The sequence below is a fragment of the Pectinophora gossypiella genome, chromosome Z, assembly GCF_024362695.1.
Source record: "Pectinophora gossypiella chromosome Z, ilPecGoss1.1, whole genome shotgun sequence".
Taxonomy (NCBI): domain Eukaryota; kingdom Metazoa; phylum Arthropoda; class Insecta; order Lepidoptera; family Gelechiidae; genus Pectinophora; species Pectinophora gossypiella.
In genome coordinates, this window is record NC_065433.1 from 19,346,318 (window position 1) to 19,365,590 (window position 19,273).

General features: G+C 34.0%; 3 protein-coding genes across 7 annotated transcripts in view; 1 reads left to right on the forward strand and 2 right to left on the reverse strand.

The window, feature by feature from the left end:
- The window catches only part of LOC126380561 (fibroblast growth factor receptor homolog 1-like), a 50,752-nt gene extending 48,153 nt beyond the window's left edge, over positions 1–2,599 (forward strand). For both annotated transcript variants that reach the window (XM_050030058.1, XM_050030057.1), the window contains exon 15: positions 5–2,599. In XM_050030058.1, coding sequence (XP_049886015.1) covers positions 5–209 — 205 coding nt within the window. In that variant the 3' untranslated portion in view covers positions 210–2,599. The remainder of the gene's footprint in view (positions 1–4) is intronic.
- Positions 2,600–3,680: 1,081 nt separating this feature from the next.
- On the reverse strand, positions 3,681–12,645 carry LOC126380581 (putative glutathione-specific gamma-glutamylcyclotransferase 2). The gene is made up of 3 exons (XM_050030107.1): positions 12,054–12,645; positions 9,462–9,497; positions 3,681–5,156 (listed from the first exon to the last, which is right to left on the reverse strand). The coding sequence occupies exons 1-3, from the start codon at positions 12,267–12,269 to the stop codon at positions 4,626–4,628; spliced, it is 783 nt and encodes a 260-aa protein (XP_049886064.1). The 5' UTR covers positions 12,270–12,645; the 3' UTR covers positions 3,681–4,625.
- A 1,038-nt stretch (positions 12,646–13,683) lies between these two features.
- Positions 13,684–19,273, reverse strand: part of LOC126380555 (rho GTPase-activating protein 7) — a 159,692-nt gene continuing 154,102 nt past the window's right edge. For all 4 annotated transcript variants that reach the window (XM_050030044.1, XM_050030043.1, XM_050030046.1 and 1 more), the window contains exons 17-20: positions 18,798–18,935; positions 18,306–18,446; positions 17,594–17,776; positions 13,684–17,371 (exon numbers count right to left, since the gene is read on the reverse strand). In XM_050030044.1, the coding sequence (XP_049886001.1) occupies positions 17,257–17,371; positions 17,594–17,776; positions 18,306–18,446; positions 18,798–18,935 (577 nt within the window). In that variant the 3' untranslated portion in view covers positions 13,684–17,256. The remainder of the gene's footprint in view (positions 17,372–17,593; positions 17,777–18,305; positions 18,447–18,797; positions 18,936–19,273) is intronic.

The following is a 19,273-nucleotide window of genomic DNA, read 5'->3' on the forward strand; positions in this document are numbered from 1 at the left end:
TCAGTTACATGCTGATGCGTGAATGCTGGTCCTTTTCGCCTGGCGACCGACCGTCGTTCACAGAACTGGTCGAAGACTTAGACAAAATCCTGACAGTGACTGCGAACCAAGAGTACCTTGACCTGGGTCTGCCCCAGCTGGACACTCCACCGTCTAGTTACGACGGTTCTGGAGACGAGAGTGATAGCGAATTTCCCTTTATAAAATAAAAATATTTGAGTCTTTAGATTTTATTCTCGAGTTGACTTTTTAATATGACTGTGTACTAGACATAGTTCGAATAAACGGGCAGCTAGATGTCATTTTGATCACAAAGAAAGGTGGCAGGAAGCTGAAGTTATGATGAAGGTACAAATAGGTTTTCTTGGACAAGTCCAGGTTTATTTTGTGGCATTATTTATGGTAGGTAGTAGTCGAGTTCAGTGTATATAGTGGTTTATAGGTACTATTATTAAGTCGCACTGTATTTAGAAGATTTTTTTGGAAATTATGTTGAAAATAATTTGTTTTTGACAACAAATACTTGTAAGTGCCTTAAAAAAAACGAAATGTTAATGCTTTTCTTAAGGAGCAATGAGGTAATATTTTCCTTAAGTGACCTGATCTGAAAAAGGAATTTTTTTTTCTTACACTTAGAGAAGTCATCGAATTGTCAATCTTTTAACATGTAAATGTAGAATGTAAAAAAAAAGCTGGTGTTGCTAAACTGCTGTTATACACCAACGGAGACTTTTATTAAGGTAGTCGTATCATAATTTATTTTGTATGTAGGTATGTATATCAAACCAAAAACTGAGCAAAGTATTGCATAATAAAGTAAATATAGATGTAAAAGATTTGTAGAACAAGGGAGATAGTTATAATAGCCAGGAAGTGGCCGAATTTGGCACGTATCTATGGCCTGTTAACTGTTGTGTAAATATCGCTTAGAACCAAAGTTGTACATTGTATAAATCTGGTTTTTTAATACTTACCGTCGTTACTGCAGAGTTTACATTTTGATTCCGCTTTTAATATCCTAGAAATTCACTTTATATTTTTTGTTACGAACTAAATACGTAGGTAGTCATAATAGGTAGTTGGATGGTCTAGTCTACGGAAATGATTGACATGAACGTGTAGTGACTTCAATATACATAATACGTATTATAATATTTATGCTTAGTAAGTATAACAGGCTTATGAAGTGTTTCAATAATTAATTTTTAAGATCTTTGATGTATATTTTTTGTTAAAGAATGTTAGTTAGTGCGTAATAATAGTCGTGTTTAGGAAATTAAAGCATTTTACCACCAAATTTTATTTGTACTTAATTAGTTTTTAAACTGAACTTAGGAAACATAAATATTGTGACCTTCAATAATTACTATAGATTGTAAGTCAATATCACAATTTTAGGTACGAACTTTGTAAATATATGTCTGGGGATTACCTACAAAAAGTATTGCAAATTGTAGCAACATTTATTAAATTAAATGTTACATCGTAGGAAAATGTAATCAGAAATCAAGGTTCAGAAAATTGAGTAGTTAATAAATTGTGAATTATATAATATTTAACATACTTTCGTATCATGGGCGTTGTTATGGGTGGCACTCGGTGCTGGGGGGTTAGCGAAGATGGAAACGACTATGAAACTCCACAGACACAGTGATAAAATATATATAATTCCACTTGATATTAACTCAGAATCATGGTCTGCGTCATCCCCCTTAGTATTCGTTACGATATTACTAACACCCTGTATATCACTGTCACTGTCGATTGTCACAATGGTTTGCATCTTGGCTAAGGCCTCTGGTAGGTCAGTTCTGTTCCATTAGGTACAATTAATGATAAACGAATAGGTAGGTAACCGAAAATTATAGCTTCGACCTTTGATAAAGATTCGTGTTTTCTGACAAAGAATCTCGTTGGTCATACAGATAACGCCACGAGACAAGATTGAAAGAACATCTTGGTTAATGTGGCTTCCACTTATATTTAAAAAGGTATCCATATTAGTCAACACTGTAAATGTAAAAAGGTCATTAATTATTCGGTTAAAGAAAAATAATTCTTAGTTATACAGATAAACATAAGTCTTAATGATTTATCGTTGAAAGCGTTTAGATATGACGGTTTGAGTAACATTTTTTTCACGGGTGTCACCTGGCATGTTTAAAAAACTTACAATTGTAAATTACAATGATAATTTGATGTACATTGCGGATTATGTGATCACGAATATTTTGCAGTTTCATATTAGCTACGTAATGAACATCAAATTGTCGTTGTAATTTACAATTGTAAGTTATATTAAACAGGCCCCTGACCTCCAGTCGGTTCGCATACGCTGCTGTTTCGAGTGAATCATTTTAATGCACGTGGAGGATAATCTATTTCGTGAACAATATCACAATTTTATCTTTTGATGTGAAGATAATCAAATGAAGTATTATTTTTATTGATGTCTCATCTCCTGAACCTAAAATGTATTAGTTAGTCCACGCTAATACCAAGGGCATGCCCTTATTGTATCTATATTAATAGTTATATATTTAATATTTTCAATGTAAAACTTTGAGACCTTTATAAAGAATTAAACTCTTCCGTAGAATTATGTTTTATTTATGTGCCTTTTTTAAATTTTGTTATGTTAAAAATCAGTTGCTTTTTCCTAAACCTTGTGTGTACCTATTGCATCGCATCAAAATACATAAAAAAAGACTCCAATATTCCATCTAGCGAAATAAGCTCGTACCAATAAGCAGAGTAGCTCAATACTCGTGCAGCGACATGTTTTATTAATTCTTACAAGAATTAACTAGATGTCGCTGCATATCTGTCTATAATCTGTCAAGAGATGGCGTTTCACCTTTAACGCTTTATCATGTACAGAACATGAATCTGTTATCTTAACGGGGTTCTCAGAAAGGTTTATTGTAATTAGCACTTCTGATTATGTTCTCGTGACTTAATAATATTTTCTTTCTTTTAAAGGTATTGTACCTATATGGTCTTAAGACCCGGTTTTTTAAATCCAAAACACATTGTTTTTAACTTGTGTATCTGGAAATCTGAGCTGTAAGAGGATATGCGATGAGTCTATATCCCCCTGTTCCAAGTATCCCTATTAGCATATCGCTACATAGTTCATCTTCAGTAAGTACTTTCTTTAGTAGTGGTCGAGTTTGATCCTCTACGGTTCGTCGATGAGGGCTTGGGCTGTTTATGTTACACACGTTCCCAGTTTACGTCAGTGAGATTATTGCAACTACAGTATATAGCAATAATGTTTTTTAACCACCCAGTAACTGTACTGGGTTATACTGATAATAGGTATGTATATTCTCGTCAGGCACTCCACGATATTATACAGGAAAAGTTATTAGCGATTACAATGCTCACTTCGAAACATCACGATTTTATGAGCTTTGTTTAAATAAGAAATGTTCAATCACAGACGTCGCTTGGTCTAAACTTCTGATCAATCCTTAAAATACCAAAGATATTTCGAATGTAATGAATCACAATTGGCAAATCACTGCATCAGTTCTCAAAGGTATTGCAATAGGTTCTGGGAACCAATTGAAATAAATTGATAAATTGCGACCCGCCGTTTTGCCATTTGTAAACGGCACGGTTCGGCACTATAGGGTAATCCGGTGAGGTGTATCTAACACTGATGGAAAGGCATCTTTCAAAAAACGTATTTTATTTCATGTTCTTATGTTATGGCATAGCCTTACAGGAACAATATAATTTCTCATATAAAAGTTATGCTAGTGAGATACATTTACGTCTTACATACACTTTACAGTTTTAAGCAATTACGAAAATGTTACAAAAGTTAGCCCTTAAATATCTTTATCTCTATAGATTCAACACGAATGTCTTCGTCTAGGATTCTATAGCGTCACAATACGGCTTTTGGATTAATACTTACAGATATTAGTTGCCACAATAATAAACACTGATTAATAATAATAAATTATAACGTCATCATAAAACATTGATAATTGTCATAACATTATTTGATTCAAAACACAATATACATAACTATTTCATTAATCACAAAAATAACGTTTACACTTAAATTAATCTAGATTCGAAGTATAATATTTGTCGACGCCATTATTATTTGGTCTTTGTTAGCTTGGAGTTCATATCTAAATAATAACTTAAACAATTATCAATCACGAAATTTATACTTTTGTGAATGCCACGTCGTCGTCAATTGAACTTTATAACATTTGCTCAGATAATAAACTTAATATTAAACACATTGGTGCATATTATTATAAAGTACTTAAATCAATTTGTTATCAAAGCATCCGCGTACCTTCGCAATTGTTATGAAACAATGTCCATATATAAATCAAAACATGTAACAGTTATTTTGAAATTACCAGTCTTGTCATTGTACATGGAACAATGCTTGCAATGTGAACTGAAAATGTCAGCTTACTTTAAAAATCAACGATTTGTTTAAACTGAACAAAGAGCTTAGCTCGGCCATAAAAAATATCACAATGTTGTCACAAATCAATTAATAAGAAATAACTGATTTTAAAGTATCTCTTGAAGAATAAACTAACAAGTATCGCATAGGGGTTTTTATGGAACCTCCAACCAAATATAAATCACATATTGACACAGCGAAGCTTCTTCTCTGGTACTCTGGATGCAAATTGGTAGTTGGATACAACCGCCTTAGCCTCAGGTTTAATTTCTTCCTGCTGTTCTACAGCTTCGCCCATTAAAGTTCTCAAGCATACTTTCATATCACACGCAAACTTTTTAACCAGTCGTTCCAGAGAAAAAAGATGTTCATCCAGTGCTTCAGGAATTTCTTCTCGCATGAAATCAGCCAATCGAAGAAGATATTCGACATTGGACCCTGAAGATCCTTGGCACTCGAGAATCTGTTTAGCTATATCCGGTAAGGGGGCGGCGCCCAGCCAGTGGCGGTTTTCAGGGACAGCTATATATAGCAAGGCGTCTTTTTTTTCACTAGGGCTATTACTGGACGAAGGTAGGAATAAAGAAGGTCGAGGATGGAAATTGACGACATACGTTCTGTATCCTCCCAGCTGGCACTCCCTCGTCGACAGGTAAGGTAAAGCGGCGGTGTCTCCGGCTCCCACTAAAAATGCTTTGCCCCACGTGATGCCCTATAACAATAGATAATTTATACTGATTAATTAAGTGTATTTGAAAACAAAGTTACGCGAAGTATATCATACTTCCCGATTGGCACCTTAGTTTAATAGAATAGAGATTTTAACAATAATATTTACTGATAATAAGCTCTAATATTATTCTACTATAGAAATAAGACATAGATGGCGAATTGCTATTATGGGGTTCACTTATAGTTGTGTCGTGTGTTAATAAAGTGAGGTCACGGCGTAAGACTGTAGGAACACTTAAGCATACCATGTTTTTTGCCAAAACCAATATAACGTTTATTTTAAGAATCTATATATAGAGCGCTATAGCCCTGTCATACGTAGATATAATGAGAATCACGTGAAGAATTTAAGAGGAAAATTTAGTTAGAGCTAGAAATGCCATTTACACACAATCGTTTTATTTGTACAGTTTTACTATCAGGTTGAGGAGCTCGGTAGCGCAGCGGTAAACGCGCTCGGTCTGCGATTGTTGAGGTTAAGCAACTTTCGCAAAGGCTGGTCATAGGATGGGTGACCACAAAAAAAAAGTTTTCATGTCGAGCTCCTCCGTGCAGTCGTTAATAACCACCAATCCACACTGGGCCCGCGTGGTGGTTTAAGGCCCGATCTCCTCCCTATCCATCCATAGGGAAGGCCCGTGCCCCAGCAGTGGGGACGTTAATGGGCTGGTGATGATGACTATCAGGCTGTCCCCAATATGTGTCAGGGACTCTATAAACTGAGTATAGAGTAAAAAAATTACTCACTAACACAACCACTCAGGGAAGAACTCAAAGGAAACTTTTACGCTGAATCAACACTAACAGCACAATGCATCATATACAAATGGACAAAGACAGTATTATACAAATAACCACCGGATACTGGCAAATATTAATTCTCACGTAGATCAGACATGAAAATCCTCCCACCCCACATAATACCTGAATCTAACTAAGGACAAAAGTTTGGGATCACTGTAGTAGAAATTAAGAATTTGTGATATTCGAGAAATGACTTGGAGACGTAACAATGGTTAATCCCGCAGAGCTAAACGTGGATGTGCGTGGAAGTTCTGCATAGTCAACTACGTCACACATTTACATACAACATAGTGTGCGTCATAAGTTCATACTTATTTCCGCTTACTGAATTTATGGTTTTACATAAATGGTTCAAATATTTTTAATCTTGATAGACTATTTTTAAGTTCAGTTAGCCAAGTAATTTTGCGATAATATAGTGCCACTCATACACAAGCGATAAGCAGTCGCTGGCACATAATAAATTATTAATGGTAACGTAACGTTAGTTAGTGGAAATAATACCAGGTTTGAGTTTACATACTGAGATATACAAGGATATTATAATATTGAAAGTAAACAAAATTATTATTATATATGTACAAAATACACCTAATAACAATATAAATGTCAGTTATTGCCATTCAAATTCAAAGTTGGTGATTCTTAATTAATTTTGAAACACACTTTGGACAAGGAACGTAAAATTATATTCTATCAATTGCATGTAATGTATTATTGCGTTTTGATTACAATTTAGCAACAGTGTAACAAATCTGACATTACGATATCAGATTTCGTTCCAGTTACAACTGGCGTGACTGATTGACACTACTAAAATATTGGAGATACTTGAAAAATATGTTGTTCCCATCGCCATTTGTGACAATATCAGCACTTAAACACAAGCAATAAAAATGTCTAGACTGACGGCTGATAACAGGTGTGTATGGACTAGGAATTACAGTTCACATGACTTGCGTCATTTGAGTATGGCTGATATGATAATGCTTCTTCTTTTATATTCCGTTTGTTACTAGGACCGACTGTTTGCTATCTTTTTATGTCAGAATCCCATAATTTACAATACTACTTAATCCTCGGAAAACACAGTGAGGAAACCCACATTCGCGAGAAATGCGTTTCATAGGTATTCGGAGGTAGATAATGTATTGGGCTAGTTTTTCCCTTTACGGGTTGGAAGGCCATAGACAAGCAGCTCTATGTAAAACACTGGACCTGTCAAATCATCAGGTTAGGTAAGTGAGCCCCGTAAATACGGAACATTGCCAGGCATGATGATGATAAATTCAATCCCCGTTGGAATGGGTAGAACCTTATCATCATGACACATCTTGTAGCTACACTCAGTTAAGCGAAACATGTATTTCTTATTACTATTATGTTTGTTCGTTAGAATAGGCATTTCTAGTATCTGCAATGCCCAATATCTTCACAAAGTCCGAAGACACATTGTTTTAACCCGCTAATTTACTATCTATCGTCATAATAAGCCATATAAAAAGATCAGTATTTGAGAGTAGGTAACTCTCACTCCAATAGATAAACTATCATAAAAATCGTTTTCTGTTGTTAGGGCGATTAACATTGATAACGTTATATATAATAATACAGAACTGAACAGACAATCTGTAAGTCACATTCCAAAATTTTGTTTTTGGGAATTAGGTTTTCCGAAGATCACGGTCGTAGTACTTCTTGTAAATCATAATATTAATGCTATTGTTGAAGGTAAATCAGCGAGTATGTTATATTTCAGATATACTTAAACAGTAAATGTAATATGTCTGTAATCGATCATTGTTATTATTTATTTACATCCGGGAAATGTTAAGGCCGTAGTAATGAACGACAATATGTCTCAAATTCTCAATAGGATATTGTATAACCAACATGGCCATAGGCATATAGACGCGTCGCGTAAACTATAGCATACAACAAACAGTGTGACATAAATGAGTCACAGAAGAACCCCATAGAAGATATCACCATTGTTCCGTAGACAATAACAAAAGTGACCTGTGGGATCATAAAAATAATAATGTTTTTGTTTAATAGCGATAATGATAATGGTATGAGTTTTATATCGCTCATGTGACAACGAACTCGAACAATACAAGGAATAGAAACGTACTATCATACTGTGTGTCTGTTGGGGTTATAATAACAATGACAAACTCACATCTTATGACAGCATATTATAATAACCGCAATTCCAGAAGGCTAATATAATATTATGCATCACCAGATAAGCATTACGTAACCAATTGTTATGGATAGGCAAATAAGTGGACTTAATAAACAATTGATATTAAAGTAACATACAGTGAAATTGTCAAAAAATATAAATTAGCAATAATATCATATCTAACCTTGCCATCATCAGAAGGGGCCATACAATGCTGATGTTCACAACGATAAGGGAAAACTTTAACATAATATTATAATTATTAATTCCCACGATGGAAATGTATACTTAAGTGATGCCTTCAATAAAATTACGATAAAGTTGTTCGTTTAAACGATTCCATTTAAACAAACTTGCAAAGATTAAAATGCTGAATAGGAAAACATACCAACAATTTGGGCTAATCTAACATTATTTTTTAGATTATTTACGAGTGTAACGTGATTGTTTGAAATACGTAAATAGAAATAATGTAAGGTAATACGTACACGTGCCACAGCGTTGAGTGTAGACACGTGATGATAGTGCGTCTAAAGCTATGTGCGCATTGGTGCATTTGACAATCTGAAGAAGTTGCGTAGTAGCCCACGACAAACGAGACAGGTTGACACAAAGAACGCAATTAAAATTCATACAAATATAAACAAAGAATAAATTACCCCATAGGTTTTGTAAGAAATGCGAGAAATTAATTTCGTAGAACCATTACCGAACGAGAAACAAGTGCGAATAAGCGCGATAGCTTATTCCCAGGAGACAAAAACAATAAAATCACATGGGAAATTGCAGTATTGCGTTTATAAAGGTATATTTTAAGCAATACATTTTGATCTAGATTCCATGAAGGTTTTCAAAATATATGGATATACACTTGATTATTCTACAAACCGGATGACAGCAGTTATTTGACAACAGCTGAGTCAATGAAATGCCGGTCGCCCGGAACTAACTAAGGAATAAAGGGACCGCTTTAATGAACAAGAAATGATTAATTCGACCTCATTATGAATAGCCTTCAAAAACCCCAATAATCAACGGCGACAGTCTGTAGGGCAATAGGACACGGTTTGAAGACTATTTCAAAACTTCGCAATTAGACGCAATGATGAACAAATCAAAAAACCGCAATTGGTTGCGGTGAAACATAACTAAAGGAGAACGAATCTAATTAAAGATATTTTTAAGATCCAGTATAATGTTCAATGCTGTCTACCAATATTTATATCCTATTGTCATTAGTTTTACATAACAACATTGAATAAGTACGTGTTAAACATTAATGATTGTACTCACTTCTTTGTCTTCTATGAGAGTTGCGACCCGTCCCGGCTGAAACAAAAGATTTCCTTTGTTAGTTTAGGTTTCGATTGACTCGTAATTATAATCAAAACCAAAATAAATGCGATATAATAATAAATAAAATAGTAAAGTTCAATAATATTATTTTCAGTTACTCTCGGCATGGAGAACGGACAAAAATGATGTACAAAAAAAACTATTTGTACTCTGTCATAGCAATATACGTATTATAGGTACATCCATATCCCAATAATCACAAGGCTCACTATGATATTAACAACACTTGTGGCAAAGCAAATGTTTATATTAAACTGGTTAAATCAGGTTAAATAGTACCTAATACATAGGGATCATCGGTCCACGCGGCTTTAACGTGATAGCGGGCAAGAATGGATACAGACAAAATAAAAATAGCTTATCTAATTCGCGCTGCGTAGGAAAATGTACCAAAAATATTTTCAAGAATCCATAGCAAAGTCACGGCGAGGGCAATAATTCTTTTGTTTGTAAATACTCGTGTATTGATATTATCTATTGTATTATGAAAGAGAAAAATAATTGAAACTACATGGTAACGGTAATAACAAGGAAAACCTGTATACACCAATTGTGTAAATAACGGAAGTGCGAATCGAATACAATAAACTGAAATTGGGGCCTATTTTGTTTACTGTAGTAGAATTAATTCTGGGGAGAATTAAGAATATTTGGCTATTAATTATATATCCTAGGATCGTACACAAACTAATGCCCGTTGGCCCTATGTGGGCAGGCAGAACGTTGTTGTGATCAAGGGGATTAAAATGGCCACATCGAAGCAATTCATCTAAGAGAGCAATATTGCTATTTGATTGCACTGCGCACTTACTTTTATATGCGCAAATATCAAATTGCAATATTGTTTTCTTAGATGAATTGCTTTGATGTGGCCTTTTTAACCCCCCAGAAGACAACATGCAGTGACTTTGGGATCGGTATGGCTTGGCCATTTCATTCGGTACAAAACAGCGTAAAATGTGATTTGTGAATGAATCAATTATTGCACGTGATATAGGTATATCAGGAAAGTGCATTGGCCTTGAATCGTCGCCAAATAGCTAGTGAACACGCTACATTGTCGTTAAAATACTGAATAAAACTGTTTCTTACCTTCTAATCTGACTAATGTTTTTTTCTCAACTTGTCAGCAGATCAAAGCGTGAAATCAGTCAATCGCGTCTTTGACCTATGAAATATATGACCCTAAGTATGTCAGGCAACTGTACTTAGTGAAACAGATATCTACCTACCTACTTATAGAAACAGATAGGTATGTTACAATCACATTTTTTATTGTTTCTAATATGGTGTAGTTGGTACCTAGTGTATTTATTAATCAGTTCAAAATTAGTGGCACTTATGAAAACTTTTATATTCGTGTGATATACCTGCCTATTTAAGTTTTTAATAAAAAATAATAATTAATTAGGTAATATGAAATTATTGAAACACGTGTATGAATTAATTATTGTCTTGTTTACTTTCTAAGTGGGTAGTTACTTTAATCTGGAGTCAAATGCTTATCTCGCAAATTGGGGTCAGAAAATTAAAACAACCAAGATAAAGTTATAAACATGATTAGATACAGAGTACAAAATATAATATTATAATGTGATCATCCACCATCTGTTTTATTATCTAGTATAATTCAGTTTTTAACTATTTTGCTGAAAACCAGTGACAGCAAAGATTTCCGTAGGTATTATTTACCAACATAGACAAATTATGACTATGTTTAAATTATAAAAAATCTTCAGGCGTACATAAAAATATTACATGAATTTCTAAGGTTTTTATCCCTCCAAGCATGATTATGAAAAATACTTATTATACCTATTATTATGTTATGAAACAAGTAATAAATCATACACAATGCCCACATTAATCACTTGATCCATAACATAAACATTATGCCTAAATAATATCTTAGATTTTTGAGCTACTGTTAGTATCTTTTAGAAACAAATAGATTATGTCTTAAAAATGAATATAAAATCTTAGTAATCATTTGTGGAATTTGGTTGTGGGTCTATAGGAATATTTTTCAAAATAGAAGATTTTTAAAAGTTTAGTCACAGTATTATTCTTTATTCAATTGTCTAGCTGAATTTCTTGTTTGACTTAGCATCACTTTGTGGAGTTTGTAGACAATTAGTGAAAGGTGGAGGACAAGAGATTAGTTTTGTTACTATAAGTACACATTTACATTTAGTATCCAAAAAACTTCTATAATTTTATATAAATAATTCCTTAAAATTACATAGGTATGTACATAGCTTCACACAACTGGAGAAAATGTTTAAGAGGTTTTTTTGTAATAATTGGAAAGTAGGTAATTCGCAAAGCAATAAAATATAATCTTATAGCTATTTAAACACATTATTAGTTTATAAAAGTTAAAATGCATTTAACTACAATATTCATGCAATCAGAATAATAGTAATATAAAGCTTAAGAGAAGATGTTTAGGCATTTGTTAAAAGACATATTCAATATAAGTATAATAAATAATAAGGGAAAAAGTAAGTGTAACGAAAGTGTAAGTACCTTGTTTTCCGTGCCGCGGTGCGTGGTGTTGCCTTGCCAAAACCGTCGAGAGAAGCCTTTCACGTAGCCTGTAACTGACTGCTTGTATTCGAACCCGGGGTTCCAGCACAGCGAGCCATACCCGAATATCCAAAAAGGCTCCTTCTTCATCCTCGCGTCTACTTCGCACTGTTCCATTTTAGGCGAATCCTTCGAAATCTTCTCCGTAAAACTCATCTTATCCACGTTAATGTTAGCAATATTTTGTCACAGTATACAATAAAATGTGATGTGGACTAGTGCAACCTAATGATGGTACTTTTCGATCGTAAAACACACGTGGTTTTCTACAAAATTCGAGTCGCTAAATAGATATCGAACTTCTTCAAGACAAGTAGCGATTTCAAATTAGGAATTACGGAGTGAAAGCGAGGAAAGTGAATACCAGTTGAAAGGATTTATCACAGATTTTAAATCACGTTTTTTTCTACTTGTGTCTCATTATGGGTTTTGGATTACGCGTTTGAAATATTAATCTAAGACTTCGGTTGTGAAACGAACGAAAAATCACCATCCTTTGATCTGTGCAACGATAGACTGACTGACTGACAGTTCATCAGCCGGATATGACATCGGTCGGGCTTGTTTTGACATTTCTTGGGTGTGGCGGGGCAAATATACCGTTTCACGCAGATGGTACACTGGTAATACAGTCTTTTTACAGACGATTCCTATACTTTAGTAATATAAAACGTTAAAAATTATACAATTTAATTATCTATAATAATAAGTATAATATTAAAAAAATAAACGAAGGATTTGTTACATTATAAATTATGATTAAATTTAATTAAACTTGCGAGGAACGGAGTAAATATTTTTGAGTCATTTGGAACAACCAATAGAATGAAAGTCGAGCATTGATTGGAACGCGGCAACCTGATGCAATTTTTGAAATGTTTGCGTTTGACGTTTAATTCCATGCCGCCCGAATTCAATTCAATGCAGTTTGAAGTAGGTGTGGGTGTTACATTAGCTGGAGTATAAATTAAATTGGTAGGTAATCTGTGTAATAATGTTGCATGAAATATTTATTACAATTATAATATACCTTTTTTTACGTGACTTAGATTTGCCGCAGATGGCATTAACTACTTGGCCGGACAAATGGGGAGCGCTGAGGGCTCTCACCCGTTAGTTATAATATACCCAATAGTCCTAAATAGGTATGTAGTAGTGTACTAAATAATTTAGTGTATTAAAAATTTCAAAATCATCTATTTTAGTATTGTTAAAATTGCCATTGCCTTGTTCCTTAGGCAGTAGGTAGGTTACTGTCTTGGTTACCATAAAATTATTTATTTTACAATTTGAACCCTCCACTAATACGTTATCGCGAGTATAATTATTCAGTTTATGGATATATGGCGTGTATGCGTAGACATCAAATACGAATTGACTAGGTGCGTCACTGCATTAACTACCAACGTGTGTTGTGTACCTACCTGGTTTGAAACGCGTCATAGAACTGCGAAACTGTGGTTTGAGGATGTGCGGGGTCTTTCCCCGTGGGATTGGCACTGTGGGCTCCGAGTGAACGTATGTTATTGTTAAGTATCTTTCTATTGAATAATAAATTAAAACCACCACATAAGTTTTAATAATTTTATTATACACAGAAATAACAGACAGTGGAGTATTTTTACGTAATAATACCATTGTTTCACTATTTTGATAAATGCCATATTCTGTTACAAATAAATTAAACATAATTTATATGCATGCAAATCTACTGACTGATTATTATTGAAAAACATCGAGATGATTAAATATTTTGTATAGACTGAATTTACTATTTCAATTGGCTAACAGTGGAATGCTTTAAACGACGAAACACCTATATACCGCAGTAATATAGAACACTGAATTTTGCTCGGATAATATAATTCCGCAGCGGAATTTCCGCTCTAACTAATAGTTTTATAATTTTCTTAACTCTACTGAAATATATCGTAGAACTCATGTAGAGCCATGTGACAGTAGATACAATCAAAAATTCCGAACAAGTTTGCAAATTCATTTCAAGAAAAATAACATTTCAGCAACAATTATACAAAGCATCGCGCAAATCTTCATATCAAAATATTTCATTCCTTTTCTACGTCGAATAACAACAGTCAGCACTGACTCATGTAGATAGGAAAGAAAGTTTACTATACTCAATATCTCTTTTTTTTATTAACTTTCTGTTACAAATCTCATAAATATCTTCAATATTCCAACATTTAAATGAAATATTATTTTTCTTGTTCCCATTCTCACGGCACCAAATTTCGTGATATTATTATTATAGGTAACTAACAACAAACATGTAAATTGTTACTACTGTATGTAGAATAATTTTAAATATCATAAATGTAGAATATGCCTTATATATTTTTATAAATATTTTTTTTTATTTTGTGATATTTGGTTTGATATTATTTTCAACTACGAAATGTTCAAAATATAGATATCTTTATTTATAAAACTTTTTGTTGTATTTATTTTATTTATTGTAAAATTACCAAACTTTAAAAATTTTCTATTTAAAAATATGTTTCGAGTTATAAATGGAATATTTTAATAAGTATATTGTTTATAGACAGGTAAGTATATAATTATTGTTACAGTAGATACTGCTTTGACCATTCGCATATCTACGATGAAAATGTAAACCGGTACAATTTCAAAACATTGATGCTTTTCAGCGAAAATATATTATACATCGGGTATTTTTGCAGATAAATTTTAAAGTAAGACCACTGAAATTCAAAGTTACAAATCGAAGAAGTGTATGGAGTACCTACATAGTGTAGGTATCTACGTACCTGCTCAAACCATAAAATTCATCTGTAAAAACACCTGAAGAAGTATAGTGTACTATAAATATTTACAATCAGACTTTATACAAAACGTTATGATAACGTTGTCACCGTTCCTTGTTACTATAGGTAATCCATAGTATTCATCCTGTAGGTACATACATAGCAATCCATAGGTATACATTGTGTAAGTATTAGGAAGTAGGCGTAGAGAGGAAGTGTATATGTGTGTCGAATATAGCGACCACTTGCTAACTTGTGCAGATCATTTCTTTGTGCACTATGACCAAATTATATACTAAACGTGTTAATGTTTGTTAATAATATAGAAGTTACCGTGATAAATATTGTTCAATGTGATCATTAACTACGAGTATATAAATTGGTCAGGATAATGTCTTGTCCGATTTGTTTTTCCAATTGTTGGGTTACACAAATTCATGATTTATGTTGTCCAATGGATTTGTCTTTTAAGGTCGCGTATGTCACGTTGTTTTTGATATCCGTTAACTTTTGGGTAAATATTCCTTTGGTACATAATGGTAATTTATAATCACCTAACAACCGCTTTCCGAACCTGTCTCCAATTGAAACATATTTTTTTCTTAACCAATACTTTCTTTAAATCCATGTTTTTTCGCTTTACAGAGTCCTTTACTTTTGCATGTCCTGACACGAGAGTTAATACGAAGTAACTCTTTATCCGAATCATATTGCCTGTATGTACACCAATTCAGTTTCCAAGGTCTATTTTAGAACAGACACATTTTAAAGTAACTACTTTTTCGTCTGATTTGTATCCCAAAGTTAACGGAATCAATACAAATCAAGTTATATTTATTTAATTTTGTCGCCATGTATCAATTCCCATTAATAATTATTTAGGCTGTTGTTTTTACGTATGCTGGTTTATACAATACTAATTATTACAGTGATAAATATATTTCTTATTAAAAGATTTAATACTATGTTCCTGAACACAGGACAGGTACAATTATTATGATTTAAATTTGAATATCATTAATATGTATATATTATATTATATTGACTAGTGATATGTAACGATAACTTTACAAGGGTAATTATGGGTATGGTAAAATAGATTATTAAAATCCACAAGTATTTTTTCATGAGATTACGATATCGGTAAGCACGGCCAGTAGCACTGTTCTACGCAGTAAAGTACAGTACGCCATGCCATTTTGACTTCTTATTTTGACTTGACGGTTCTAGTTACAACTTATTATATTATGTGTCTGGTTAAACATATCTGTTTCAACTTTTTAATCCTGTGCAGTGTCCATTTTTTTAAGAATACTTTTAAGCTCTATTGACATGTGGCCCTATACTGTGTCACAAACTTGGAGACATGGCACTACGGCGACATATTTATGCTGTCCCTTGCCATGAAACGTCGCTGCAATGCAGTGCTGCTGGGTGCTAGCTTACCTTTATAAATCTAAAATGTCATATTATAATGTCACTTATCTAGAACTGAATATTCCACGATGTATTTAGATATACTTACAAAAAACGACGCACCATGAGAGGAGTTTTATAAATAAGTCAATAATTAAATAAACATATAATTTAACAATACAGTCAGGTTTTTGGTAGATCCTTTCCAGGATTTTAAAATAATTAAGAATAAAGTAAAACTTGAGTAACGGAGGTAGGTAGTAAACATTTTAAAATTTTAAGTAATTTATGTAATATTATGCAATTATTTTATCTAATAACTTACAGGCTATCAACTCGCTGGTCTCTCCGTTCTATTTTATTTACATAATATCCCATCTCTTAAAACACTAATATTTTGGTCACACCTGTTATAATATCAATAATTTCACATTAATAACTAATATTCGAAAATATACTTATTTATAACTACAATAATTACATCTTTCACTCGTGTGCATTGAGATTATAATGACATAGGTACGTAATTCATGTTTAAAATTGCAAGTATACACAATTATATACAATTAGTTGGGTTCACATAAATAAATATTTCGACGCACAGTGCTCCCGATTTAATTATTCACATGAATCCGGCCTAATAACTCGGTACCCAAGGGTGCCACATTACAATTGCTCATTTTGTACATTACCTTTTGTACCATAAGTGCGAACAACCTCGGAGATACTTATTAAAACAGCGAATAATTATATACAAAATAAGTTTATGACTCGGAATGGAAGTGAATGTTTAATTTACATACTTATTCAAAAGCTCACAAATATTATTTTTATCTATTGCACGCGAGTGTTCGAAGCCAATTCGAGGCTTGTGATAGACGTTCGTAAACGCCAACTTAAGCTGTACCCAATGTGGGCACAGCTTAAGCGGAATGTTTGGATCATACGTTGGACTCGGGTCCTTCCGTGTTGTGCTTGAAGGAGGCCCGAATCCTTGCCAAGTAGAGCGCGCAGATGTGTCCGTAGCACTTGTTGTACCATTCCGGCGTGCGGCCCCTGAAAATATTTATTTTTAACTTTCAGAAGACTAAATACGGTACTGTGAGTATTTTGTCTCAATTTCAGACGTTCCTATTAACATCTATAAGCAAGAGCGTCATGCGAAATATAAATAGTTTCTGCCAATGACCTACTTTTATAGACAGTATCTAAATTTTCGTTAAAGGAATGTGTTATGATATGTTGTTATAAATCTATGCTGAGTTCATTGGAACTTACATGGTGTCGACTCGAGCTAGATGGACTAGTCGACTGCGACCTTTTCCAGCGGGCTGGGCAAGATATCGGGATGCCAAAACGACGCCTCTGGCGCCCTCAGTCGGTGGGGAGCCGTGAGCAACTGATGTCTCTGCGACTGCGCACCATCCGCCGCCGCCTGCGCCACCGCCTTGCTGCCAGGAGCTATACACAGGCAGATGAGTATATTTTAGTAGCGATAACAGTTATTTAAACCATAAACATAAGTCGCCTGTAGTAGTATACATCCCTCTGCGGGGCACAGGTCTCCCCTCATGTAAATAGAACATACTCCACATAGTGCGGGTTGGTAGAGATATACAATACAATACAAATACACTTTATTGCACCAAACTAAAAATAAATAATTACAAAAAGTCTCTTAATTAAGTACATGGCAAATGGCGGCCTTTTTTGAGATATTTTGCGAACGGACAACGTAAACAAACTGAGGACATCCCACAAAGACATTTCGAAAGTGTCCCCATCGAGAATCGAAGCTGGAGCCCAACTCTTTAATCATGGAGATTGTTCTGTTAATTTCCACCAGGACGTAAAAAAAAACATTTCATATGTCGTTTTTTATCGTACGATCAGAAATAATAAATTTCACATTACCAAATAATCATCACAATCAACGGAATTAAAGATAGCTTTGCGGCTCGGCTCGATTCAGGGAAGTAACTGTACTTACCGTAGCACGCAGTAGTCTCGAGACGGCAAGTTGATGCTCGATGCCGTTATGTACTGGAACACCTCCGCGGTAGGGCCCAATTTCTCGGCGACGCGCCATTTTACCAGCGAATCGTCCCATATGTGCCGCTCCCGTAGAATTCTACAGATGAGTAAAAAACGTCTTATTTAAATTCTTGTAGGTACAATCAGGGCACTAACATTAGTAGGTATATAATACAGTTTATTATAGTTCTAGCACTCTAGCAAGGTGCTTATGACAACAGAACATAAAGATCCTCCATCCATCCAAGTGCCAGAGAGAAATACTAAGAAGTTGTACTATTCTAACATTTGTCCTACGCACTATCTTCTTCTTGTCGTTTCGATGGCATTAGATTTCTTCAGCCCAGTATTCCGCCACTCGAACAGCATAACGCAAAAGTTATAGGCCGTGCCTAAATAATTACAGTGAAATATCGTGAACGGTTTTTTTAAAACATGTACACCTTACCTCTGCATGACTTCTTGAGGAGGTGCTTCCACATCAGTCGTGGCCCGCCATAGTCTCAACGGATGACCATCACCGACTTTCTTGCAGCACAGTTCAACGTGGGGCGCCGCCCCCGAAACGGACATCCACCCTCGTGTTCTGAAAAATACTACTTAGTAAACTCACTGCTTAAAACTAGTAATTGCTATTAGCATAATATTATTTACGACATCATTCCACATATAACGCCAAATGACCTTTTCTGATGAAAATGTAGAACACAATCTATGCCAATATTGAAAATTACATTACATAATATTTAAATTTATTCTTTTAATTAATGCTGGAACTTGCAGTTCGTTGATATCCCATATCGCCGAACAAGTATAAAATTTCGATCCTACATTTTTTTCAATTTGAAAAAGTCACTGATTGTTAAATTAATAACTCGTGCTGTTCATACATTTATCAAATATAACAGTCAGCCGTAAGTAAAT